We start from the raw sequence: 27,771 nt of genomic DNA, 5'->3' as shown, positions 1-27,771 counted from the left end.
CGCGATGGGGCGCGGGAGTCCATCCGGCGGGCAGCGCGCGGCGAGTGGACGCGCACAGCTGGCGGAACGCAGGCAGCGCCGAGGGCAGCCAGGCGAACGCTGGGGCTTCGGCGGGGCCTGTCGGAGGCGGGGCAGGAAGGCCCGTGCAGCGCCTTAGCCTCGCCGGCCGTGGGGAGGGGGCTCGGCCCGCGGTCCCCGCTGGGGGTGCCCCCCCACCCCAGGCCTCTTCAGAGGACACGTGTCAGTACGTTGTCGTCTCACCCCATGTCATAGCCCCTCCCCCAGGCCTGGAATCCCCCGTCCGTCAGGCTCCATTATCCCCAGGCCCAACCCCCCGCTGACCCGCGCGCGGTCCCAGCCGGATCCCTCTCCTCCCTGGCCCGTCTCCCTGGGCGGCGAGCGGCCCGGCCCCCGCAGAAGACACTCGTCAGCACGTTCTTACCCCTGTCATCTCATCCCTCTGCCTAACTCACCCCAGGCCTAGGGACTCCGGCCCATTGTCCCCGGACCCAGCCCCTCGCTGACCGCAGGCTCGGCCCTAGCCCCCGCCCGGCGCGTCCCCCCCGGCAACGCGCCGCGACCCGGGATGCAGCCCGCAAGCTGGGCGACCGTCAGGGAGGCGGCGGGCCGTGACGTGCTGGCCGCCGACCTCCGCTGCAGCTTCTTCGCCTCGGCCCTGCAGAGCTACAAGCGCGACTCGGTACTGCGGCCCTTTCCCGCATCCTATGCCCGCCACGACTGCAAGGACTTTGAGGCCCTGGTGAGTGTACTTTTCCCCTGTGCTGTCCACTGCTTCTCAGGGCACGTTGTCTGTGGAACTCCTGTTAGTGATGGTGCCAGCCCCCGGACTTAACATTCCTAGCCTGGCCTTGGGGAAGGTTTGTTTCCAGGAGCTAAGAACACTCCCGACAACCTTCACACTCCCAGGTGACTCCCAGGGGTGAAGTGAGGAATTCAACAGTTGCATAGGCCTCCACAACATTTCCTAGTGTGGCTTAGGGTGTTGATCTGAATCAGCTGGTTCTGCTAAATAGGAAGTTATCTATCCCTTTGCAAATAATGAGACACCATAAGTCACCAAAGCCACCCGGACCTCATCTTCAGATGAGGTAATATGTGGCCAGTACTTTTATAAATTATAACATATGTACAGTACACATGTGAGCTGTTATTTCTCTGATGATTCAGGAGGCACTTAATTTCTTGCAGAGTTCACCTCAGGGTCAGCATTCCAGATATTAGTTATCTTTGTAATCCAAATGTTTGGAATTACCTAGAAAAATATAACTTGCCAAAATTGATTCTGTAAGAAATACAAAGTCAAAAGCCTATAATCATTAAAGACATTGAATTAGTAGTCAAAGATTTTCCCTCAGAGAAAACTCCAGGCCTACCCAGTTTCATTGGTGAGTTCTACCAATCACTGAGGGAATAAGTAATTCCAGCTTTACACAATTCTTCCAGTGTATTGAAAAATAGGGTAGTGTAATCTTGATACTAAATCTAATAAGAATGATACAAGAAAAGAAAATTAAAGGCCAATGTCACTCAAGAGTATAAATGTAGAAATCCTCTATAAAATATTAGGATCCTGAAACTAGCAATATATAAGAAGAACAATTTCTTATTAATAGGTTGGGTTTATCCCAGGAATACAAAATTAGTTCAACATTAGAAAATCTCTTAATATTATGAACCACATTAACAGAATGTTGATCGTGTTTAGAATCAACATGTTTAAAATTATCTCCGATGAGGTGGTCAGTATTGGGTGACCCTCTTTGCTGTCGCTCCCAGGTGGTCAAGGGACAAAGGCCCAGCCTCCTGTCCCCTACCTGGTCCATTGCAGCTTAGGCTGGGGATGTGTTGAGGGCACCTCAGGTCTTGACCACAGTGCACAGGGGTTTCGGGTACAGGAAGTGGGTGGTTGGAGAAAGAGGCAAGCAGATTGACGTCCCCCATGGTTTGTTCTGCAAATTCAGATATTTAATTTTGTGAGTTTGTGATATCAGAGTGTTGGGGATGAAACTTTCTTCAGTTTTGTCAGTGGATATTTATGGAGCTCCTGTTGTGGGCCAGGTGCTGAGAATACAGAATTAAAGACTCAAGGAGAGGTTAACAGTCTGATCAGCTATACTATGGGGTAAGCCCTATATATACAACATGGAAGCCCAGAGCAGGACTCCAGGCCTTGGCAGTAGGCTGGAATCAGGGAGCACTAACCAGGGGCGGTTATGATGCCCTGCTGAGTCCCCAGGGACATGGAGGATTTCGAGGAGCAGAGAAGGAGGAAAGGGGTATTCCAGGAGGAGTAGCAGGATGGGCAGAAAGCCAGGACCTCACCAGGAAGGATAAGTCTGTACTTTAGTGTGGCTTTCATGGGGAACAGAAAGAGATGAGGCCAACCGGAGCAAGCAGGACTGGGCATGTCCTGCCCAGATGTGTAGACTTTATCCTTCGGCTGTGAGGTCATTGGTGACATCCAGGATGCATTTCTGAAAGACCCTTCTGGTGGCAGGGTGACAGAGGGATCTGTTCAGGAGGAGTAGAGAGAGGAGGAGAGATTGGGGGGTCAGAGGGACCAAACTCACCAGAGATGATGCCTCACAATGCGCTTTATTAATTTTTGCCAAGAAACATCCAAATGGATTAGAATGCTCAGTGTGTTCTCTTTCTGCTGGAACAGAATCGGGTTACTTTGATGAATATGGGATAAATACAAAGGGATCTTTGGAATTGCTTTGATTTATTCATGCCTTTTAAAAATTTCGTTTTAATTACACAAGTAATGTTTGATTATATTCTTGTTATAAAAAACTCAAGTGATAAAGTATAAGCTCCCCTGATAGAGCTCACCCTGTCCCATATCCTTCCCCATAGGTATCAGTGCTCTCAGTTTGAGGCATACCCTTCCTCCCATACCTGTAATCCCTTAGGAGAGCATTGGCAATATGGGTAGCCCCAAATAGCCACCTCCTCGGTAGAGACAGACTGTCCTGCACATGGGGCTCCCTTTGGGGACAGTTTTAGACAATGCACTCTTTCTCTTGGGGGCCACTGGAGAAACACAGACAGATTCTTACCATCCCACCCTGTTGCTGTATTCCTTATTGGGCACCGGTGTTAGGGAAATTAGCCCAGGCCATGCAGATTCTTGGCTTTCTGTTAGGCATGGCTTTCAGGAGCTCTTTCTGAGGAGAGGCCCCCCACCAGGCAGGATCTGGCAGACCTCTGGGGGCAGGAACATTCTTAGATAAACACGCTTTAGGTTTCGTTTTGCCACATGTTACATGAGTTAAAGAAAAGCTGTCCAGAACTTAGCATCTAACCTGTGTCTCTCTGACTCAAAGGTTAACTTTTTTAAAAAATAAATTATTTATTTATTTATTTATTTATTTATGGCTGTGTTGGGTCTTCATTGCTGTGCGCGGGCTTTATTTTTAGTTGCGGTGAGCGGTGGCTACTCTTCGTTGCTGTGGGCGGGCTTCTCATTGCGGTGGCTTCTCTTGTTGCGGAGCACGGGCTCTAAGTGTGCGGGCTTCAGTAGTTGTGGCACATGGGCTCAATAGTTGTGGCTTGCGGGCTCTAGAGCGCAGCCTCAGTAGTTGTGGTGCACGGGCTTAGTTGCTCCGTGGCATGTGGGATCTTCCTGGACCAGGGCTGGAACCTGTGTCCCCTGCATTGGCAGTATTCTTAACCACTGTGCCACCAGCGAAGTCCCTCTCAGATTACCTTTTTATTTCTGTTCTCAGGAGGACTATGTGTAACTTGTTTAACCTTCCTAACAACTCAGCGATGTAGGTTCTATTATCATCTCTGTCACCATCAGCTAATCAGTATATGTGCTGGTGGCAGACATCCTCCAGCTCCAGGTGATGCCGGTGTGTAGTCAGGGTAGAGAACCACCCCTTCAAAGGGTTCCTGTGATGACTCTTTTTATGAAGCGGACTCTTGTAGACTTTCACCCCCAATCTGTTTTAGTAAATCTGGATTTTCATACCTTAGGTTTATGCAAAGCAAGGTGTACCTGTATGTAACTGTGCAGTCCATCTTTCCCACCTTCATCTCAGCGGCCCGCCACCTCCACGCATCCTGCCCACCCCACTTCCAGGTGTCACTCTGTTTGTCAGGTCCCCAAGGCTGGTGACCTTGGCTATACCTTTGGTTCATTTCCTTACAGCACCTCCACCCACAACTAGTAACTATGGCCTTTGGCATCTTCCTAGACAAGGAGTTTTTTCAGATGTTCTTTCCTGCTGCCAGCCCTTCTAGGACAACATTGCTTAACACCTAAACCTGAGTATCCCCACCTTTTCCTGGTGGTAAGAATCACTTGTGGCAACTTCTGTAAACACAGATTCTTGGGCTGCCTCCCCAGGAGATTGTGATCTGGATTGTTGCAAAGTGTCCACTGGGCTGTCCTGCCGCCTCCTGACTCAAAGCAAGGAGATTGAATTGTCTCCTTCTAAGGTCACTGGTCCTCTCTCTCCTCTGCTCACCCCCTGCTGGTTCCCTGTCCTTGGCTTCTCAGTCACCCAGACCACCTCTTTCCTGAAACTTCCTTTCTCAAACCCCTGTGACCGCCCAGCACCGCCCAACATTCAGGACTTGCCCAGGCTCCCTCAGCCACTTCTCCAACTGAATCCTTCCTTATTCCTCAGAGCAGAGACTGCGAAAATGTGGCCTGTGGGATGACAGGTTTTGTTTGTCCTCTGGTCTTTTAGAAATTCAGAAATTAAAAAAAAAGTGTGTGTGGGGGATTCCCTGGTGGTCCAGTGGTTAGGACTGTACCCTTCCTCTGCAGGGGGCATGGGTTCCATCCCTGGTCCATCAGGGAACTAAGATCCTGCAAGCTTTCAGGTGTGGCCAAAAAAAAAAAAAAAAATGCAGCTTACTGATTTCTTTTAAAAAGAAAAAAAATCTGAGGCTCCATAGCTTGGGTAGAGGTCGCCCTTGGGCAGAAAGCAGCTGGAGCTGGGGGGTTGGTGGCTGGACCCTTTGCTAGGCCAGGGGTCTCCAGTTCAACACAGTCCTTACTATTCTTTCCTAGATAACCCCTTACTCATTTTCATCACCTCTCTGGCCCTGGGGACATTTGAGCCCTGGACCACCTTTTGGGACAGGCACTGTTTCCTTCTCTGCCTCCTCACCATGTTCTTTCCCACTGGGAATGCTCTTTCTCAAATTCCTCCCCCTCACTCCAGGTCCCACTCTCATCCTACTTGCTTTGAAAACCTTTCCCTTTGCCTTCCCCCCAGCCCCCAGAAATGCCTGCCTTCCTCCTGCCACTTTCTCCTCAAGCCAGTTGTTGATCAATGCCTTCCACTGTCACCAACTGTGGTTCATAACTCTTGTCTAGATGGAGGGTTTTCTGTCTCCTGACCCTGCCCCGTACTACACATGACATACATCTTTCTCCCTACCTTGGACAGGGCTTAAGCATACCCAGTGGCAGTCTTGGTTGTGTTATTCAAGAAACATACCTGAAGCTTCCCAAGCAGCCTCTTAAAGTCCTACTTGGATTGACTCTTTGGGCTAAAATATTCAGTCCATTACTAAATTTCTCCATTGATTTGGTAAGAGAGCATCACAGAGAATGGACTCTAGAGTCAGGCCACCTGGCTTCATGTCTCTGACTTGCCAAGGAATAGAGTGTGACCCCAGGCAAGGTACTTAACCTTTCTAAGCCTCAGTTTCCTCACTTGTATGTATGTATGTATGTATTTATTTATGTTTTAAAATTAAAAAAAATTCTTTTATTGAGGTTTAGTTGATTTACAGTATTATATAAGTTTCAGGTATATAACAGTGATTCACAATTTTTAAAGGTTATACTCCATTTATAATTATTATAAAATATTGGTTTATTCCCTGCACTGTACAACATATCCTTGTAGCTTGTCTAGTTTGTACATAGTAGTTTGTACCTCCTAATCCCATACCTCTCTCCTGCCCCTCCCCCCTTCCTTCTTCCCACTGATAACCACTAGTTCTTTATATCTGTGAGTCTGTTGCTATTTTGTTATATTCACTAGTTTTATTTTTTAGATTCCACATATAAGTGATATCATTTGTCTTTCTCTGTTGGACTTATTTCACTTAACATAATACCCTCCAAGTCCATCCATGTTGTTGCAAATGGCAAATTTTCATTCTTTTTTATGGCTGAGTAGTATTCCATAGAGTGTGTGTGTGTGTGTGTGTGTGTGTGTGTGTATACACACACAAACACCTATCTTCTTTATCCATTCATCTGCTGATGGACACTTAGGTTGCTTCCATATCTTGGCTATTGTAAATAACGCTGCTATGAACGTTGGGACGCATGTGTCTTCTCAAATTAGTGTTTTCCTTTTCTTCAGATATATACCTAGGAGTGGTAGGTGGTTAGGTAGGTAGATAGCCATTCTGACCCGTGTGAGGTGATGCCTCATTGTGATTTTGATTTGCATGTCTCTGATGATCATCTTTAAGCTAGGCTGTCGTGAGGATAAAATGAGACGAGACATGCACAGCATTTAGCCCAGTGCCTGGCACATGGTAAGGCCTCAACAAATCGTAGCTATTACTATCTCATTCTGAACTTCATGTCAGGTTGCAGGCTGGCCTCTGGGACTCCAGGATATGTAAGATGTGGTTGGCCCTCAGGAAGCGTTTGTCTGAAGCAGATTTGAGATGGTCCCAGAGAGTCAAGGACCAACCTGGGATTCTGCACTGAGCACAAGGGGAGCACAGAGGTCATGGGGGTCCGGGACAGGGCAGGTGACTTTAGGCTGGCTTTGAAGACTGAATGTCATGCTGGGCAGCTGCAGAAGCACAGGGGAGGAGAGACATAGGGCAGCTGAGGAACAACATGGGGGGAGCAGGTGGGAAGTCTGTGGCAGGAGGTGCTCTTAGGCAGAGGCCAGCCCAGATTCTGAAGGGCCTTGTTAAGGGGAGGGTTGCTAGATTTAGCAGATTAAAAAATATAGACTGAAATACAAATTTGAACTTCAGAGAAGCAACAAATAATTTTTTTAGCACAGGTATGCCCCAAATGTTGCATGGGTTATATTGTATTTAAAAAAAAATTGTTGTCTATCTGAAATTCAAATGTAACTGAGCAGACTGTATGTTATCTGGCTGCCCGGGAGGAGAGCTCACACAGTTAACCTCCCTCGTTGCCATCCACGTCCCTGACTTCACGCTGGTTGCCAGATAAAATACAGTCTCTACCTGGTCCTCAGAAAGCCCTGCTCAAATACAGACAGGTTTGGTCACAAGAGGAAGAATCCTGTTAACTTTTTGTAGCAGATTGATTTTTCAGAGTAGCTTGAAAAGTGAAACAGGACATTAGGGAGGTCAGCTGAGGGGTTAAGAGTGGGGACAATGAGGGCAGCCCTGCAGGACACACAGGCAGCAGTGGGCAGGCAGCAGTGTGTCTGAGGGCCTGAGCCCTGGAAGAGGCCTGGGCCCAGCTCAGAGTTGGGAGAGTTCTCTCCCACTTCCACACACTGAACCCCTGAAAGGGGCCTGGGTTAACTGACGGTCCTTTTGTGAGGCCCCCTGTGCCTTGATCTGGACTGTTGGCAAAGGCTGCGGCTCACAGGTGGGATTTGAGAGCAGTGATGGGAATGGTAATCCCAGTGGTAATCCCAATGGGAGAGAAGACTGCTCTGGCTCTGGCATAACAGGTGTGGACCAGCAGTAGAAAAGAGGGACAGGGGAGGCCGAGGTGTACCTGAGGGTATGTCATTCGGAATGCATCTTCAGGTACCCTCAGTGGCTCCATGTTGCCTACAGAACAAAGGCTAGAGTCCCCAAGGGGGATACAAGGCCCTTCACTGGCTGATCTCAAGTCACCTCACTCCTGTTCCTCCTGGCGACCCCTCCCCCATACTCTTGGCTCCAGGCATACCGAACTGTTTGCAGTTAATGATGACAACAGTCGCGGCAGTCCCACTAACTTAATACCTTCCTGTTGCTCTAAGCACTGCACTAGTTTAACTTGGTTAACCTTCACTGGCATCCTGTGAAGTGGCTCACATTGTCCCAATTATATGTTTGAGGAAACTGAGACACAGGAGGTTAACTCACCCAGGTCACACAGCGAGTAAGGGGTGTAAGAGCCCAGGTTTGGACCTGGGCCGCCCAGGAGGAGGGCTCGCACAGTTAACCTCCCTCGTTGCCATCCACATCCCTGACTACATGCTGCACTTCCGTGCTTCTGTGCCTTTGCCTGTCCAACCCGATCACACGACACCTCCCCTTTGAAGACTTTCCTGACCACTCCCTTTTCTCAGAGCGCCTACCCAACAGGAGTCCTGCCTGGTCCCTTTTGTAGTTTGTATCCGTCTTTGTTATCACAGTGAATTTTTTTTTTTTTTAATATATTCTATTTATTTATTTATTTTTATATTTATTTTTGGCTGTGTTGGGTCTTCGTTTCTGTGCGAGGGCTTTCTCTAGTTGCGGCGAGCGGGGGCCACTCTTCATCGCGGTGCGTGGGCCTCTCACTATCGCGGCCTCTCTTGTTGCGGAGCACAGGCTCCAGACGCGCAGGCTCAGTAGTTGTGGCTCACGGGCCCAGTTGCTCCGCGGCATGTGGGATCTTCCCAGACCAGGGCTCGAACCCGTGTCCCCTGCATTAGCAGGCAGAGTCTCAACCACTGTGCCACCAGGGAAGCCCGTGAATAGTTTTAAGTCATAATTATTTACCTTTCTGCCTCCCTGCTGTGTAGCATCAACACTTGTGGAGCATCTACACATCCATGTTTTTATTTATTTATTTATTTATTTATTTATTTATAACATCTTTATTGGAGTATAATTGCTTTACAATGGTGTGTTAGTTTCTGTTTTATAACAAAGTGAATCAGGTATACATATACATATATCCCCATATCCCCTCCCTCTGCATCTCCCTCCCACCCTCCTTATCCCACCCCTCTAGGTAGTCACAAAGCACGGAACTGATCTCCCTGTGCTATGCGGCTGCTTCCCACTAGCTACCTGTTTTACATTTGGTAGTATATATAAGTCCATGCCATGCTCTCACTTCGTCCCAGCTTACCCTTCCCCCTCCCCTCGTCCTCAAGTCCATTCTCTACGTGCGCATCTTTATTCGTGTCCTATCCCTAGGTTCTTCACAACCATTTTTTTTTTTTTAGATTCCATATATATGTGTTAGCATACAGTATTTGTTCTTCTCTTTCTGACTTACTTCACTCTGTATGACAGACTCTAAGTCCATCCACCTCACTACAAATAACTCAATTTCGTTTCTTTTTATGGCTGAGTAATATTCCATTGTATATATGTGCCACATCTTCTTTATCCATTCATCTGTCAGTGGACACTTAGGTTGCTTCCATGTCCTGGGTATTGTAAATAGAGCTGCAATGAACATTGTGGTACATGACTCTTTTTGAATTATGGTTTTCTTAGGGTATCTGCCCAGTAGTGGGATTGCTGGGTCATATGGTAGTTCTATTTTTAGTTTTTTAAGGAACCTCCATACTGTTCTCCATAGTGGCTGTATCAATTTACATTCCCACCAACAGTGCAAGAGGGTTCCCTTTTCTCCACACCCTCTCCAGCATTTATTGTTTGTAGATTTTTTGATGATGGCCATTCTGACTGGTGTGAAGTGATACCTCATTGTAGTTTTGATTTGCATTTCTCTAATAATTAGTGATGTTGAGCATTCTTTCATGTGTTTGTTGGCCGTCTGTATATCTTCTTTGGAGCAAGGTCTATTTCGTTCTTCTGCCCATTTTTCACATCCATGTTTTTAAATTGGATCCTCACGGATGGCCTGCAAGGCATGTAGAGATAGTTTTTTCAAAAGCCTGAGGCTATTGATTGAATCTTTAGAAATAGAGACAGGAATAAAGCAGCCCTGAAAGGTTTCTGATTTTCAACTACAGGGTTAAGAAATAAATCCCCCAAGGTTGGGAACAGTGAACTATCTAGAAAGAGGGGAAAAAGCTACTGGTATTCATGAAGTACCAACTACATCCCTAGGAAAGGTATGTGTTGTCCAGGGAGAAATACAAAGAAGAACAGAAACGGACATACACTGTATAGACCAGACCCTGAGATTCTGTTATCTTCTTTAATCTTCCTGGCAATCCACATGGAGATAGTGGGGTTCCCGTGTTAGAGGAGATCGAGGCTCAGCCAGGTCTAGTGCTTTGCCTAAGGAGCAGGGATTCAATCTGAGATCTGTCTGCTCTTTCCTCTACATCCAGGAAACAGGAGAACTAGAAAAACACAAGACAGTCCTTGGTCTCCGCGAGTCCTGGCCATTCTGGGGAGAGGGTATTGGGGCTGAGTGCTTTAGGGTTTTGGAGGAGAGGGGGTGCCTGGGTTGGTAGAGGCGGGGAAGGGGCGCTCCAGGGGACTGAGTGAGCAAAGCTTGGAGGGGGTATGTTCACAGATGGCACCAGTCTGCAGTGGTGTTTTAAATGCCATGCTGGAGAGATCTGGCTTCTAGTCAGTTTTAATTTCTGAGCAAAAGCTACAGATACCTTGTAGCTCTCTGCTAGTCCAGGTCCACAGTCCCTTATCAGAAATCCTGGCACCAAATCTGTTTCGGAGTTGACCCTGCCTGATTTTACAAAAGCAGTATTGTCCACCTCAAGACACCTGTCACAGGCCACACCGGGTACCAGCCTAAATCAGAAGGCTCTGGGATGGATCACAGCTCACAGGAGGGCATACCATTTCTGCAGAAGTCCTTGCTGTAGTCCACATAGAGGTCCAGGAGCTCGTCTTGCCCCTGAGAGTGACAGCTCAGGTGTAAGGAGATGAGATTCACGTTGGGTGGCCGCAGGAACTGCACTGGTCTAATGAAGCCCCATGTTCCATGGAGGCTGGTCCCTCTAGTAAGAACACCATAGACATAGCTGCCAGTGTCCTCACAAAAAGTCACCACACTCAGGGAAACCCAAAACCATGGATTCCCCACTCAGTTTCCTCCAGTCCAGATGCAGTTACCGTTCTGGGTCATCTTTACCAAAAGCAGCGCTGCCTGGTTCCGTATGTAGTTGCTATATTACCTTTGTCTGGTCTCCAGGGGAACAGGTTAACAGAAAATTAACTCATGCTGAAGGGAAAAGGCTTTGTAACCCTTTACCCACATGTGTATATACCATGTATTTGGTAACACCTCCAGCGGGGTGCATCTCATAATCAGGTATTAATAGTCCTGAAGCAAAATGCATCTCATCAGTAGTAACACAAAGTGGGATAATTAAGATTAAACGAACCTCACATCAGCTCAGGTTAGGTTTTGTACCAGTTGAGTTACAGATAACCTTCCAGTGTTCAGAACATTTGGAGTTGGGCAGTATTTGGAAAGGGATCGTAAACCTGTTGCATTTCCCTCTGAAGAAATTCCTCGGAACATGAAAGAAGTGCAGGTCGCCTGCCTTACCACTAGAGGGCACCTGGGGTTACTATCATTTTGTCCAGGATCCTTGCTAACGGAGGTTTTCCTCACTTCAGCTTGCAGATGCCAGTAAGCTACCCAACCTGAAAGAACTTCTCCAGTCCTCAGGAGACAAAGACACATGGGCCTGGGACCTGGTGAGCTGGATTTTATCCTCAAAGGTCCTGACAATCCACAGTGCAGGAAAGTCAGAGGTGAGACTTTGGTCTATAGGATCACAGATTCCTGGGCCTGGAGGGCTCTGGGACCTCTTTGTGCACCAGCATGACCTGGGAAGCTTATTGAAAATGCAGATTCCTGGACCTTGTCTCCCCAGAAATTCTGATTCTGTGTCTAGAGTGGGGCCCAGGAACTTGTACACTGGCAGTACGAAGCTGTGTTCTCCCTCTTACTAGTGGGACCTTGAGCAGGTTACTGGGTGCATTTCAGTACCTTAGTTTCCTCATCTGTAAAATGGGGATAATAATAGTATACTTCCATCAGGGAACTGGCTGTGAGAATTAAATGAATTTTCTCACTTAGAACAATGCCTAAGGGCACATGCTAGGGGCTCAGTAAAAGTTGGGTATCACAAGCACCCCAGGTACTTCTGACAAGGGTGGACCAAACATTCCAGCTGTCAGGAAGCAAAGAGGCAGAACCCGAAGTGGTGGAAATCCTCAGGCTCTGGGTTCAAATCCCACTCCCATCTGTTATTGAGTCTTCTTTTCCCCATTTGTAAATTGAGAATATTAATAGTTACCTCAGAAGGGAGCTATAATAGAATATGTCTCACCCGCAGTATAGTCTCTGGCACAGGCCAGATATTCCATAATTTGGCTTCCCTTGCTTGGCTGCGATCTCACAGGGACGGGCTGGGATGACAGGGATCAGAGTGTAGGACAGGCACATCCCTGATCAGGTGTTCTTTCCTGTAAGCGGCAGCAGGAGTTTGTACTGTTCCTCACTTAATCAGTTTTAATTTAAGAGCATTCAATTTTATAAGTTCCTGCTAAAGACAGAAATCCTCCTTAAGTGGCATAGAATTTGGCATCTCGGTTTCTGGTGTCTAGGGACATCCTCCATCCATGTTCGATGGTAAGATAACATAAACAGCCCTGGAGTGGGAGTCAGGAGACCTGTATTCAGGTCGGGCTGGGCTGCTAACTCCTAGATGATCTCTGGGTTTCATTTTTGTCATCTGTTAAATTTAGATTTATTCATTCATTTACTCATTCCTCATAAGGGCATCAAGCGCCTACTGGAGTTGGGTGCTATTGGTAAAGTAGATAAGGCACTTGCTCCTTGATTTTTGATTATAGTAGTGGAAATCCTCAGGCTCTGGGTTCAAATTCCACTCCCATCTTTTAAGTTCCATTAAAATATGGAGTGTTGGGACCCAGGATTATCAACTTTTTATTGTGCCCAAGTAAGGATATTGTCTACCATGTATCATTTTATAAAACGATATTTTAATGCAAAAAAAAAGGATGGTCCTGACCTCAGAATAAAGGACAGTTCTTCCAAAGAAGGGATCATGGCAACCTTACATCAATGTAAATATATCTGTTAAATTGCCCTTATTTTTGTCATTTAATCACAACCCAGAGAAAACTTTAACACAGACTGGCTTTGGTCTGTGACGTACTGTTTGGAAATCTTGGAAATGGTGTGGTCTCTGCCCTGAAGAGGATTATTACCCTTTAGGAAGGAGCTTACCCTTCTGTATCAGTTAACTTTTGTTGCATAACAAACCATCCCCCAAATCTACTGGCTTAAAACAACACTGATTGCTTCTCGTGATTCTGTGGGTTGGCTGGGTGGTTCTTATTAGTGGGGCCGGCTCACCTGGGGCTGATCTAGGGTAGCCTCACTTATGTGTGTGGGGCTTCAGCTGGGATGGCTGCTGTGGTTGGGGCCTTCCTCTACGAGGCTGTCATCCTGTAGAAGGTTAGCAGGGCTTGTGAAGGGTTCCCAGCAGCAGACAAGGAAGGGCAAGCTCTTTTCAAGTCTCTGTTTGCCATGTGTTTACCAAGGGAAGTCACATGGCCAAGCCCAGATTTAAGGAGTGGAGAAATAGATTCCATCTCCTGATGAAATCTTGGTGGAATTCCACCTGCAAAGTCGCATTGCAGAGGGGTAAATGGACAGGGATGGGAGGAAAAATTTTTGTGGCCATTTTTGTAATTTATCACACTTTTCTACCTCCTAAGATTATTGTAAAGATAGAATGCAGGAAATAGATGTGAAAGTGTAATGAAAATTAGAAGTGATCTTTAGTTAGAAGGAGCAATTCATGCTTCTCAGTTAGCCTACTGTGGGGAAAAATATTGTTAGAGGAAAGCAGCCTTGAGCTATAAGCTCTGAGCTTGTTTATAAACTGATGTTTTTATTCCTGTGAAGCCAGTTCTTCTCATGAGCAGAGCCCATAGGCGTTAAACCCAAGGTGTTGGGAGGCCATTTTGGCAGCACATTTAACCAACTTCCCAAATAAAACTTCAACTTCTTGCATGTTTTCAAGTTTGAAAAGATCCAAAAGCTGACTGGTGCCCCTCACACGCCTGTCCCCGTGCCGGACTTCCTGTTTGAAATTGAGTACTCCGACCCAGCCAACGCCAAATTTTATGAGACCAAAGGAGAACGAGACCTAATCTACGCCTTCCATGGGAGCCGCCTAGAAAACTTCCATTCCATCATCCACAATGGCCTGCACTGCCACCTGAACAAGGTGGGGCCCAAGGCTGCTGACATGGGGGGGGGTTGTGTCAGGGCTGGTAGGGGTGAGGGTGGGTGGGTTCACTAAGGCCTTGCCACTCAAAGTGTGGTCTGCAGACCAGCAGCAGCAGCATTGCTCGGGAGCCTGTGAAAAGGCAGAATCCTGGGCCCACCTGACCTTCTGAGTCAGAACCTGCCTTTTAACAAGATCTCCAGGTGATTCCTATACTGATGAATGTTTGAGAAGCAACGGTTTAAAGATGGTTCCCAGCCTTGGCTGCAAATTTAGAATCACTTGGGGAGCTATTAAAAATCCCAATGCCTGGCCGCATCCCCAACCAATGTGGGTCCCGGGCACCAGTATGCTTTCAGAGCTCACCAGGTGATCCCAGTGGGTGGCCAGCCCTCGCTCCTCAGCATGATCCCTGGACCAGTGGCATCCACATCACCTGGGAGCTTGTTGAACATGGGGAATCTCAGGCCCACCCCAGACGACCTGATCAGAAATCACAATTTAACAAACTCCCAGGTGATTCATATGCATGTTGAAGTTTGAGAAGCACTTGCCTAGGGGACCCGCCAACAGAGTCAGCCCTTGGGGAAACTGAGGAAAGGAGCTCCCTCCTTGAGCACCTTTCCTTCCTTTTTTAGGAGTGTCAACCACCCCTTCTTTGCCAGCACTTATTTTGTCCCTCAGTGAGGTGAAGGAGGAAGAATACAGACAGGAGCCAAAAAGACCACCTTTGCAGCTCTGCCATCCTGGGAAGTTTACTTAACCTCTCGGAGCCTCGGTGTCCTCATTTGTAAAATAGGATTCCATTACCCACGTGCTGGTGCCCTGATAGGATTGAAACAGTTCATGTATGCAAAGGGCTCTTCCTGTACTTAAGTACCAAGGAAGCAGTGGCTGCTTTTAGAGGCTGATGGAGAGCGACTTTGGGGCGGCTGGAGGGCTGCAGCCTTTCCCCCAGTCGTCCCAGCCTCTGCCTTGTCTGGGGGGCTGGCTTCATGAGCTGTGGGCTCAGTCGTGGCTGATGCAGCCCCGAGGCTGGAGAGACTTTTCCAGCACTGCTGCAGCTGATTAGCACAGTTGGGTTTTGCGAGGATGATGGGCTTGTTTACACTGGCTCTCAGCTTATTATTATGGCCAGGCTACTGGAATCCAGGGGGCCTCTGCTTCACGCCAGAGCCCACCTGGAGAAGTTGCCTGCAGATTCCAGTCTTGTAACCAAACCTTCACTTCAGTGCCTGAGGGAGTTTGCTGCTTAGAAGCATCTCATCATAGTCCTTTGGTGAAGCGGATGCTCTTCTGGCCTCCTCTGTCTGGGTTTTCAGTGAGGGGCTTGCTTGAGGGAGCCTACCTGCCAGTTGAAGCTCTGAGATTGTTTTTCTCGTAGGGATACCCCAAGTTTCCTGCTGTTGTGCTCTCCTGCTCATGGTTCTTGAGTCTAGGGATGGTGTATACATGGCAGGCATAAGCAGAAGTAGATGTGGGGTCAGATCAGAGGACATCCATGTCCTTGGAGAAGGTCTGTGTTAACTTTTGAGACATGGGGACACTGTAACAAGGCCAAGGAAAGGCTTGTTTCATTTCCCCTAAGCTTCACTTAATTGGCTTAGCGTTGTGGAAGCCTGGTGCCACTGACTAGGATGTTTCTCAGTTAGCAAGTAGAGGACATTCAGTGAGCTGTTTGAGGCCATTCATCATCTTAAGATACGGACACTGTGGCCCAAGGATAGCATCTGAATTACAGCTCATGTCAAATTCCATCCACTGGTAGAAGTTACCTAGAATGTTGTGCTGAGAAGGATTCTGAGTCAGTATGAATGAGTGCCATGATTGATATTTTTATGTCAGCATCATGGTTGATTATTGATGTCTACCATGGGCAAAGGATGTGTTTGCTATGCCTGCTGTAGCCTCAGCTTGTAGGTATTTCACCTGAGATCCTTGTCTTTCACCTGGCATGCTTCCTCGTGGAGGACACCAAATTAGCACCACCACCAGGGACCTGCCTCCTAGAGTTTTGGACATTTTCTTGGTCAACACCAACACAAAGAGCAAAACTTACCCTGCCCCTCATATAGGCCTGCCTTATTTGGTTACAATTTCTGGTCTGAGATTTGTTTCTTTTCCAAGTAATGACTCAGATTACTTCCCTTAGTCACTCAGGTGTTACCCCCTCCCTGTACATAAGGACATGACTTTGCTTCTGCAAGCCTGTCAGTGTAACCATGCTTAACACATTCATGTAGCAGGAATTAACTGATATACTACGACATAAGAGCCTGTGACGGCATACCCACCCCTGTCTTGTGCCAGGTGTTCTGTGCGGTGCTTTATGTGCATCATCTCATTGAATCCTTGCCCATGACCTTATGAAGGAGACACTGTTATCACCACTTTGTAGATGTAGAAACTGAGACCCAGAGAGTTTATATAACTTGCTAGCTTGTTAGAGGGATAGGCAGGATTCAAACTTGGGTCTGACTCTTATACCTGTGGTTTTCTTACTCAGCCTTAAGCACTGGAACTACTAGTTTGCCAGCTTAGTTAGCCACATCCACAATCAGTTAAACTGTGGTCAGATAGGAATGTGTTTTGTAATAACCCTATGACGATGTCATAGGATTATTTGATCTTATGCCTTTTGCTGGGAAAAAAAAGAGGCTTGAAGATTGTGTTAACAACTCTGTTGAAGAAAGACCTGTGTCATCTTGCTGTGCCAACTCTGCATTCACCCAGCCCTGTTTCTTTTCTGTTGATCTCTGCCATTTCAGACATCCTTGTTCGGGGAAGGGACCTACCTCACCAGTGACTTGAGCCTGGCTCTCATTTATAGCCCCCATGGCCATGGGTGGCAGCGCAGCCTCCTGGGCCCCATCCTTAGCTGTGTGGCCGTGTGCGAGGTCATTGACCATCCAGACGTCAAGTGCCAAACGAAGAAGAAGGGTGAGTGAGCACTTGGCCCAGACCTGGGCTGCAGGCCTCTGGGTGTCAGGCTTTTGCCTTTGGCCCAGCTGTTGGGGGGAGCACCCATTGCATGCCAAGGGATGGGCTGGGTTAACAGTGTAGGACAGGGCCTGCCTTCAGGGAGTGAGCAGTCTCCTTATGGACTGAACACACAGTGGAAAAGATACCACTGACTACAGGGCAGTGGGTAGGGAGTGCCAGCTGAGAGGAAGGGGCAATCACGGTAGGTCCAAGTGCTCAAGGAAAGCTTTGGGGTGGAGAAGATGAAAATGAGTGTGTGAGGCCAGAGCACAGTCTCACTGAAGGTAGAAACTGGATCTGATTCACTCTTGGGCACCTGGTGTCGGCAGGGAGTCTGGTACATACTTGACATTCAGTAAACATTTGCTAAACTGAAGCTAAAGACTTGCGTCCACACCCTATTCCTCCAGGCTGCTCTGGTGTGTGCTGGAGCCCCCAGAGGATGTGAGGGGCACCTGAGGCCATGGGGGTGAATCCTGGGCTCTCTAGGGAGCAGATGAATGGTGGGCCACCTCAGTCCACTCTCCTGATATGTGCCTTAGATCTTTGCCCCGTGCCCCCTGCTGTTTTGCCCTCAAAGGCAGAAGTCATAGAACTGTCATTCTAGTCTCCAGAGCTGGCCTGTTGGTTCCACTGAGAAAAGGAGACTTGAGAAAACTGTTCCTGGCCTTTAATGTAAAGCAATTGGAATCCTGACGAATGGGCCCAGGTCTGATGCCACTCTCCCAAACCAGACAGCATGAATATTCACTTTTATAATTCTTAGGAAGTCTGCAAACCGTGACATTAAACATTAGGACAAAACCTTGCAACGTCTGCTGTGACGAAGCTTTGGCCTTTTGTGGGTTTTTTTGTTGTGTTTTGGTTCTTTTTGGTAAGGCTTTTTCATGTTACTAAAAGGAAAGGTTTTGTTTTGTTTTTTTAAACAAGTCTTGGTACAAAAGGTGGAAGATAAGTGTTCTAAGAAGCTCGAATCCAGAACGGTTAATTTAAAATGCTGTTAAAAAGCTTGTTTCAGATCAAGTCCTATTTCTAGTCCCAGATTATTTTTTTGTTATGGCCATCAATCTGCTTCTTCCCTTCGCTTTCCCCACTCAGTTTTTTTTTTTTTTTTCTCTCTTGTATCCCTTTTAGTTTCCTATTCCTTTTCCTCTTCCCGGCCGTCTGCTTGTCGGACTGTCCTATTTTTAAGTCCTGCTTCACGTACACACACAGCCCATTCCTCTGCCTGCCGGGGCTTCTCCACCCTCAGGACCAGGGTGTTTGACCCGTTTCTATTCATAGTTTGCTTCTGTTATTATTGTATCTTCCCCCTGTAAAGTTGTGCTTTATCTCCTCATTTAGATTCCAAGGAGATAGATCGCAGGAGAGCGAGGATCAAGCACAGTGAAGGGGGAGACATCCCTCCAAAGTACTTTGTGGTCACCAATAACCAGCTCCTGCGAGTGAAGTACCTGCTGGTGTACTCACAGAAGCAGCCCAAGAGGTGAGAAGGATGGTCCCTGCATGAGGTCCAGGAGAACAACTAAAGGCTGCATTCATAGTATTGGGTTCTTAGTTATCAGCAGCTCCTCTCCCCCAGCCTTAGACCTCAGCTATGTATAAAATATATTAAGCACTCCGCTTTATGTAAGGGGTAAGAAGTGAGGAATACAGGTCGAATAAAATCTGGTCCTGGCCCTAAGGGACTGTATATTCTAGTGAAGAAGAGCTTCGTTAACATAAATAACTTGAGGGACTGAATGAAGCCAAACTGTGAAGCCCCTTCGCCACTTGGGCTCCTGATCACAGTCTGAAACCCACTCATTGGCTTGCGCTGAGAGGCAGGGTGGTGCCAGGATCTGGCTGGGATTATGTGCCGTCCAGCTTGGTCACTTCCCAAGGTGGCTGTCGAACCACCACCTGCTCCTCTCTGGACCTGAGATGCTTCATCTTTATCTCTAAAATGAGAGTGTTGAATCCAACAGCAGATGAGGCCTTCCAGCTCCTAAGAACCTGAGAGTGGTGGATTCCTCATGCCATCTCAGCATTGTGTTTTCGGGGGTATGGCAGGGCTCTCCAGGGTTGCGGGTCACTTTGACATTTTGTCACATTGTTGGGGGTCCATGGTAGAGTCTCTCATGGGAATGAGCAGCAGGTGAGCAGGTAAGACAGGAAAAGACTTATTGTTAATACTCTTGACTCCTACTTGTACACACCAGTGGATTCAGAATTCAGTATCTAGTAAAATCCTCCCTCCTTAAATCTGGTAAATATGTACAGGGTTCCTAAGTTTGGGGGACATTATCCTTTGGTTTAAAATCATCTGGCTTTTTCAAGTTGAAAATTCCATTCCTTTCCCACTTCTTCCTGGAGTGTCTCCCTAGTGCACACTTGGATGGTTTAGATCATCTCCCACCGGGCAAAAGAGGATTTCCCCTGCCCAGAATGATACCTGTGCATGTCTGAAAGTGAAAAGACTTTTGCTGAATACCCTGCCACTGTCATCAGATGCCCTGTCATCTGGTCAGACACCCTTAGTGAGGTCATCCTTCTAGATACCAAAATCTTGCTTAAGAAAAGACAGGTTATGAAAGGTACAGGAGGAGCTATAAAAGAAAAGATCAGGATGAGCTCATTGCATAGCTGTCTTTGTACATTTAGAAAATGTTCTGGTGAAAGGCGTGTCAGCGCCAGGGCAAATAGCCCCAGATTTTTTTCTTTTAATTAATTAATTAATTAATTAATTAATTAATTATTTTTGGCTGCATTGGGTCTTTGTTGCTGTGCGCGGCTTTCTCTAGTTGCGGTGAGCAGGGGCTACTCTTCGTTGTGGTGCACGGGCTTCTCATTGCGGTGGCTTCTCTTGTTGCAGAGCTCGGGCTCTAGGTACACGGGCTTCAGTAGTTGTGGCTCACGGGTTCTAGGGTGCAGGCTCAGTAGTTGTGGCCCACGGGCTTAGTTGCTCCGCGGCATGTGGGATCTTCCTGGACCAGGGCTCGAACCCGTGTCCCCTGCGTTGGCAGGCGGATTCTTAACCAGTGCGCCACCAGGGAAGCCCAGCCCCAGATTTTTTGAGCAAAGGAGCACGCACAAAGCTTCTTTTCATGGCTCACTCAGAGGACGAAATTGATCATTTCATCTTCTTTGAGCCAGAAGTTGTTGCATACACTTTAAAAATATGTTTTTCTCTTTGTTCCAACGTCAACTCTTTTTTCCCCCTGAAGCAGGGCTTCAAGCCAGCTCTCCTGGGTTTCCAGCCATTGGTTTACGGTCATGATAACCCTGTATCTGCTGCTGCTGCTCATAGTGAGTGTCATCAACTCCTCAGCTTTCCAACACTTTTGGAATCGCGTGAAGAGATGATCTTTCTGGGCCTGGTGTGGGGACCACCGCAACCATGTGCCTTATGATAACTTGTTCTGTCCCTCCCGGGCCTCACATCCAGCCAGGTCAAGCCTGGGGGCCAGCTGGGGACCACAGGACAATTTTTATATGCCATAAATGTATCAATTGCCTTTGATGATGCTCTCAGCCACACTCTAGTCAACGGAGGCTACTGGCCCCTCACTCTTAGGTTTTGGGGGAGATTTCCTGTCTGCGCCTTCCTAAATAGTCTTAGGGAGTTGGCTTTTTTGCCAGGGCCAAAGGAGAAAGTCCTGCTGCATTTAAAAACAAAGTGTCCAAGCTGTCAGTGGGGTGTTTACAATTGCTTCTGGCGGACTTTGGCCCTTCTCTAACGCCTTCTGGAAGGCGGAAATGTGTAGTAGGGACTATAAATCACTAGGCGTTTGCCTTGTTTTGACTTGAGATACCCTAGAGGAACAGTCATGTTTCCCATAAAAATCGGTGGGATTGTTTTGAATTCCATCAGCCTTTGTATGTGAGTGCAAAACACTTCCACAGTTTTCTCACATCAACAGATAGCCTTCTGCTACAGCTGTAACCCCTCCGCCCCAACCATGGATGAGAAAGGAAGGAGTCAGAGAACTGATAGAAAACAAAGAGCAACTCAAGTCATCTTTTTCTAAAAATTACCAACTGCTGATTACAGCTGAAATGGAACCAAGTGTTTGTTTTCTGATTTTTTTTTTTTTTAAAGTAGCTATTTGACAAATTCGTCTTTGTGAGCTGAGTAAAAGGGGAAATTTCTAAACCTAGAGCACCATTTGGCCAGTGTCCCCAGCCTCCTTCCTGGCCATGTTTTAGAGAGAAGGATTTGAGCTGCAGGCCTGCCTCCTGCTCTCCTTCTCACAAACCTGCCTTGATTGTGGCCTGTTAGCCACAAGTGCCACACTGCAGGCCTTCTGTGGGCGGCTGGCCTTTGAGATAGAGGCCTGCCTCGGTGTGCCACAGATGTGTGTGGGCTGAGCCTCCCTCACAGGGCCCGCAAGTCTCTGGGACTCAGCCTGGGCTTTAAATGTTCAGGAAAAGCCTCAGGCTGCTCAGAGAGCCCTGGTTCTACCTGCTGTATTCTCTGCCCCTCCTTCCTGCCCCTTGTCAGCTGTCATGGAGCCCTATCTGATTTAGGGGGGAGATTTCTGTAAAGAATGTGGAAATTCACTTTTCTATAATTTGTGAGGTTGTGAAAAAGCCACTATCATGGTTTTTACATTGAATATTGGAGCACTTCAGAAATAATAAAGGTATTTTCCTAATTTCCAAGTTGCCTTTGTGACTGCTTTCAGCCTCAGCACGAGGCTGCTTTGTATTCATTGTTGGGAAAAATTTTATTCTTCCTTGTTCGAGGTGGCCGGTTGCTGGAGAAGTATATATCTCCAGGATATCTGTAGGCATTGAATTTATAGTTACTGATTTAGCAAATATGAGCCCCTACTGTGTGCCAGGCACTAGAAATAGGAGCAGAATCAGGTCAAACTGCCCCTGCCCTCACAGAGCTGACAGTCTAGCAAGGTAGGCAGACGGACAGACATTCTCAGGAGTGAAGTTGGCATTATATGGTATCATAAAGGAGTTTTGGAAGCTACTTGGCAAGGAATCTTAACACGGTCTGGGGTCAGGAAATATGGAGGTGACGCCCTGGAGCCTACAAGGCACCTTACACGTACTGATTTCTTTAATCCTCACAACAGATAAGAAAGTGAAGGCCCAGAGAGCTGAATAGGTTGCCCAAGGTTACATGGCTAGGAAGTGGCAGAGCTGGGGGTTGAACCTGGCTTCAGTGTCAGTCTCGTAAGCATTAAGCTCTTCAGCCCCACTGGGCTCCCAGGAAAGGTGACGTTCAACCGAAACCTGAAAGAGACATTGGTGTCAGGCTAAGAGGTGGAGGAAAAGCGTTTCAGGCAGTGCGAACAGCGCAAAGACCCAGAGTTCTTGCTGGAGAAGCTGAAAGCAGGAGGGTCCTACAGGAAGAGGCTGTGGTGGGAAATGAGGCTGGAAAGGTGGGCAGGGAACAGATCATGAAAGACCTTAAAAGTGGTGGGCTGGGGAGAGCCATTAGATTTTAAGCAAGGAAGTGATATGATCAGATTTGGTTTGTAGAAAAATCACTCTGGCTGGTGGTTGGAGAATGGATTTAGGATTATTTTGAGGATTAAAAGAACTGATGGTTATAGTAGCTTAGCACAGAGCAAGTAGCTGATTTGTTTCAGCTGCTATTATTATTATCGTTATTATTTGTTTTTAATGGCCCAGCAGAGGAGATGAGCATGCAAAGGAGACAGAGCAGTAATGCCCAGGGACCCTGGAACAGTGAAGTGTCACAGAAGTGAAAAACGAAGCCTTGGTGAGCACTGTCAAATGCTGCCAAGCAATCGAGATTATACCTGAGAAGTTCTACTGGATTTACTGAGTTGGAGATCATTGGTGAACTTGGCCGGAGCAGTTTCCATGGAGTTCAGCATAGGGGATGTGAACAAAGTCTGACTGCACAGATGTGAAATGTGCACAGTTTCCAGGTGTTCTCAGGCAATATTTATTTAAAACCTAATCCCCTTTTTCTGAGGCTTCTGTCCCCTCCCACTCCCACCCCCCCCCCCAAAAAAAAGAGGTTGTATAATACCTGATGTGACTGTGGGGCAGGCACTGGGCTTATGATGGGGACATGAGGATGGATGAAGAACGGTCCTGTCCTCCAGGAGCTTCCAAGCCAGTGGGCTCCATGGGACAGGTGCATTTTGATATGAGGGAAGGAAATTCCTGGAGCCTAGAGGGTTAGAATGGACAGGAGGGAAGACTAGGACAGGGCCACATTATGACTTTCATGAGCCCTGGGCACTTTTGCCTTCATGGGCCCCTTCCTCTAAAAAAAAAAAATCTAAAATTATACTGTAGGGGGCTTCCCTGGTGGCGCAGTGGTTAAGAATCCGCCAGCCAATGCAGGGGATGCGGGTTCAAGCCCTGGTCCGGGAAGATCCCACATGCCGCAGAGCAACTAAGCCCGTGTGCCACAACCACTGAAGCTCGTGCGCCTAGAGCCCGTGCTCTGCAACAAGAGAAGCCACCGCGATGAGAATCCCGTGTACCACAACGAAGAGTAGCCCCCACTCGCCGCAACTAGAGAGAGCCTGCGCGCAGCAACGAAGACCCAAAAATAAATAAAATACATAAATTAAAATAAATAAATAAATAAAATTATACTGTAGGACTGTGTTGGTATAAAGATGAATGTATTACTCTTATGTACTAAAATGTTTTCTACCACTTAAAAGCTCATTTTCCCCCTTCTAATTTTATTTTATTTTATTTTTAAAAATTTTATTTATTTTTGGCTGCGTTGGGTCTTTGTTATGTGTGTGGGCTTTCTCTAGTTGCGGCAAGGGGGGGCTACTCTTCGTTGCCGTGCGTGGGCTTCTCGTTGCGGTGGCTTCTCTAGGCACGGGCTCTAGGCACGCAGGCTTCAGTAGTTGTGGCTCGCGGGCTCTAGGGTGCAGGCTCAGTAGTTGTGGTGCGTTGGGCTTAGTTGTTCCGCAGCATGTGGGATCTTCCCCGACCAGGGATTGAACCCGTGTCCCCTGCATTGGCGGGCAGATTCTTAACCACTGCACCACCAGGAAGGTCCCCCACTTCTAATTTTAAAGGGAATTAAATCCTTTTCGTAACGGGGACTCTAGGCCCTGTGCCTACTATGAGTAGTGGACTAGGGTCATGGGGGATAGTGTGAGATCCTTGGGTACCTGGGAATGGAGAGGCAGGAAGGAGACAAACTCTGAAGGCTCAGTTCTTTTTAGCACCGACCCCACATCTAAGGCAGACCCCCTAGGCCAACCAGCTCAGGAAAGGGCAAAATTGGGTTCTGGGGGTTGAGAGCTCAGGGGGCTCATGCTGCAAACACTTTCATGGGGGAAGAAGCACCAGTCTCCTTGCTGACAAACCCGCTATGGGCCAAGAGCTTCCCCAGGCGGCTGATGGCAGACGAGACCAGATGGTGGTTCAGTTGGAGCCACCTCGCATCAGAGCCCCAGCTGCCTTGGTCTTGTCAAAGCAACCTCATCAGCCTTCTGTCACCGATGCCACTGTCAGGGGGAACAGTTTTGGGAGGTGGCAAGTGGACCTCTCACAGGCTAGGTCCCTGCTTTTGAGAAGGGCTAAGAATCCAATGAGCTGTCAGTTTCCACCACAAAAGGAAGGATTTTACTCTGTAGGCTTTGGATTAGTGTATATGTGTATGTGAGAGAGATGTGGAGTAGGGATGTGGTTCACTATTGTTTCTTTTCATTTTGTTAAACACTGATTGTCTGCAGAACCAGTAGTGGGTGGGGAGGTTGTGATTTTAAAAGCCCAATTCAGATATTTTTCTTTAGAACATGACCGCATGCATCTGAGCCCATTCCTGCTGCTAAGCCCAGGAGGTTTGTACTGGCTTGGAATCAGCCATACTCACCCTCCCCGTTGCCATGGTGATTCTTGGTAGGGAGTCGGGCAGGAGCTGGATTCGGCTCCCCAGAAAAAAACCAGGACCACACCCCTCCCTAAGCCCCTTCCACAGCCCTCCACTCTCCTCCTCTCCACCCTGCCCCACCTCGTGAGTTTTCCATCTCTTGGCCTTTGTTTGTTTTTGCATTTGTCAGTCTCTCTCCTCTGGATGGGTTACTGTTTGTTTCCAAACTGTCTGGGGCAGTGCACCCTGCAGACAGTGTCCTGGGCTGCCTCTAGCCCTGATCTGGTTAGAATAAGCCCCTCTCCTTTGTGTGAATCTCCAACCTGACATTTGGGACATCCAAAATAAATTGTGACATTCTGAAGCGAGATGGAAACCACCATTTCCACCCACTCCTGCTGGCACTCTTATCCACTTGGATAGAGTTTTTAGAAAATTTCCAGTATTCACTGCAGTGCCCACATAGTGCAGCCTTGAGAAGGAGAAGCAGCATTTACCGAATACCTACTCTATACCAGCCACTGGGTTAGGCTTTGCTTGTGTTAAAAATCTGGTGGTGAAGGTGATGTTTCCTGCACTAAAATTTAACTGCAAGCTGCTTGAGGGCAGGGCCTAGGTCATCTTTGTAAACCCAAGTATCTAAGACATGGTGGAAGTTCAAGTAAAGTTTGTTGACTGAATAAATGGAGGAAAGGATACAAGAAACTTCTTTGCCATGGTAGAGGGTAATGTCAGCAAAGGTGACTGAAGACAGACGAGAAAAAATTCACTGGCAAGCCAATGCGGATGGGTGAGGGTTTCAGAGAATTTTGTGGACATTTATTGCTTGATTTCAGGGAGTCCCATTTGCTCTCTGTCACCAAAAGTACCTTTTGGGAGTAGAGTGGGGTGGGCAGAACAGAGTCTTTTAAAAGTTTCATTTGAAAGGCTCAGACTTAAAATGCAAATGGTCCTGAGAGATTAAACTATTGATTTGATGCTTATTCATACACATGTGTGAAGGACTGATGAGGAAGCCTTTCTTAAGAACAGGTTTTAGTAAGACTTGTGGAGCTGGGGGTGGTGGAGGGGGCGGGGGAGAGGTGAGAGAGGAAGAAATCACTGGAGATTCAAGGGTGAGAGGAGCTTTGACCATGTGAGGAGGTAGGGGGAGAGGGCTGGGGCCACTGGAGTCAGAGTTTGCTTGATACCCGATACCCCTTTGGCTCAGTGAAATAAGCTTGTGGTGCTGACAGACCCTTCCAGCCCTGGCAACACTGGTCACTTCAGTCAAACTGCCTGCTAGCGGGACAAGAAGGAGGCAAGGCCAGTCTGAATTCCTGGGAAGTATGGATTGCAGACCAGCTGAAAGGTGTAGTTTTTTTTTTTTTACTGTTCTTAAGCAAGTCCAGGCTATCCCAAATGGGTCCATAACACGTTGTCTATCAGAGGTGTCTAGGGATTTAAAACTAGCACATCAATAATATTTTTAGAGGGCTTGAAGGTGCTTGAAAAGCATCTGTCATAGTTTTTGACCCACTGATTTCCTTTGTTTGACATCTGTTGTTCTTGGCCCCTGTGGTCCGTATCACTCTCCTGGTACCTACCGCAGCTTCTCTGTGGGGAACCACCCTCTTTTTTTTTTTTTTTTTTAAGAAATTCACGTTCTTTTTTTTATTTTTTATTTATTTATTTATTTATGACTGTGTTGAGTCTTCGTTTCCGTGCGAGGGCTTTCTCTGGTTGCGGCAAGCGGGGACCACTCTTCATCGCGGTGCGCGGGCCTCTCACCATCGCGGCCTCTCTTGTTGCGGAGCACAGGCTCCAGACGCGCAGGCTCAGCAATTGTGGCTCACGGGCCCAGTTGCTCCGCGGCATGTGGGATCTTCCCAGACCAGGGCCCGAACCCGTGTCCCCTGCATCGGCAGGCAGATTCTCAACCACTGCGCCACCAGGGAAGCCCAGAACCACCCTCTTTTCACTCTCACTGGATCTTGGTAAAGCTGACTGCCCCTCTCACCCACACACTCTAGGGGTGGACCAGTGGCTGAGGCCCGAGCCAGTCAGCAAGTTGCACCCCCCTACTTCCGCCTCAGTGATTGGTTCAGACATGGGCATGTGACCCAGTCAGAATCCACAGGAGATTTGTTTTCGGAGGCTGCTGGGAAAGAGACTTTCCTTCCTCCTGATGCCGTCGTGCTGCCTCGTGAAGCTTCAGACTGACGCCAACACCGTGGAAAGTAGAGCCAAGAGAGGAAGAGGAAAAGAGTCATGATGATGATGTTTGAGTACTGAATGCAGTCATGCCTAAAGCTAGGCCTTTCACTTAAGTGACCAATGAATTCCGCTTTTTAACAGAATTTAAATTGGGTCTTGGGAATAAAAGGAGGGGGGAGTCCATAACTTATACCCATTGTCATCCCCAGTGCTCCATTATTTTTGGTGTAAACCTTTTATTGAATATAGAAAGATGTGGTTTTCAGATGTGTGAGTCAGGATTGATGAATTTTGACTGTCCCCACCCCTGGACTATACCCACAAGGCATTCAAACCTGTGCAAAATGAGAATTGGGCAAATCACCCGAAAAGCACCATGTTCTGGGTTATTCTGCAGCCTGAGCATCAAGGTGCTTCCTTGGGTCACTTGGACTCCTCCAGAAAGTCTTCTGGCCTAGGGAACCCCAGAGCACTCTGAGGTCTGCGAGCAGCAGTAGGTAGATGTGACCAGCGTCCGGGGTTATAAACTATACTGGAGGGTCCTGGCCCTCAGCAAAACCAGAGCTTGGGTCTGTAGCAATAGAAGGAATGAGGGAGAAAGGCACTACCATTTATTAAGTGCCTCCTGCATGA

General features: G+C 47.7%; 1 protein-coding gene across 6 annotated transcripts; it reads left to right on the top strand.

Moving 5' to 3' along the window:
• Positions 1 to 101: 101 nt before the first annotated feature.
• PARP16 (poly(ADP-ribose) polymerase family member 16) lies at positions 102 to 27,337 on the top strand. 6 transcript variants are annotated; one of them, XM_068553735.1, is made up of 7 exons: positions 102 to 760; positions 11,491 to 11,571; positions 13,935 to 14,141; positions 16,910 to 17,081; positions 18,468 to 18,609; positions 20,330 to 20,411; positions 21,026 to 21,724. In XM_068553735.1, the coding sequence occupies exons 1-7, from the start codon at positions 587 to 589 to the stop codon at positions 21,131 to 21,133; spliced, it is 966 nt and encodes a 321-aa protein (XP_068409836.1). In that variant the 5' UTR covers positions 102 to 586; the 3' UTR covers positions 21,134 to 21,724. The 6 variants fall into 6 exon arrangements, with proteins under 6 accessions (XP_068409836.1, XP_068409813.1, XP_068409802.1 ...); XM_068553712.1 differs by having other exon boundaries at positions 11,491 to 11,628; positions 20,333 to 20,411; XM_068553701.1 differs by having other exon boundaries at positions 11,491 to 11,628.
• The last annotated feature ends 434 nt before the right edge of the window (positions 27,338 to 27,771 follow it).

This window comes from Eschrichtius robustus, chromosome 1 (genome assembly GCF_028021215.1).
Source record: "Eschrichtius robustus isolate mEscRob2 chromosome 1, mEscRob2.pri, whole genome shotgun sequence".
Taxonomy (NCBI): Eukaryota; Metazoa; Chordata; class Mammalia; order Artiodactyla; family Eschrichtiidae; genus Eschrichtius; species Eschrichtius robustus.
Note: the sequence above shows the minus strand (reverse complement) of the source record. Positions and strands in the feature narration are given on the sequence as shown.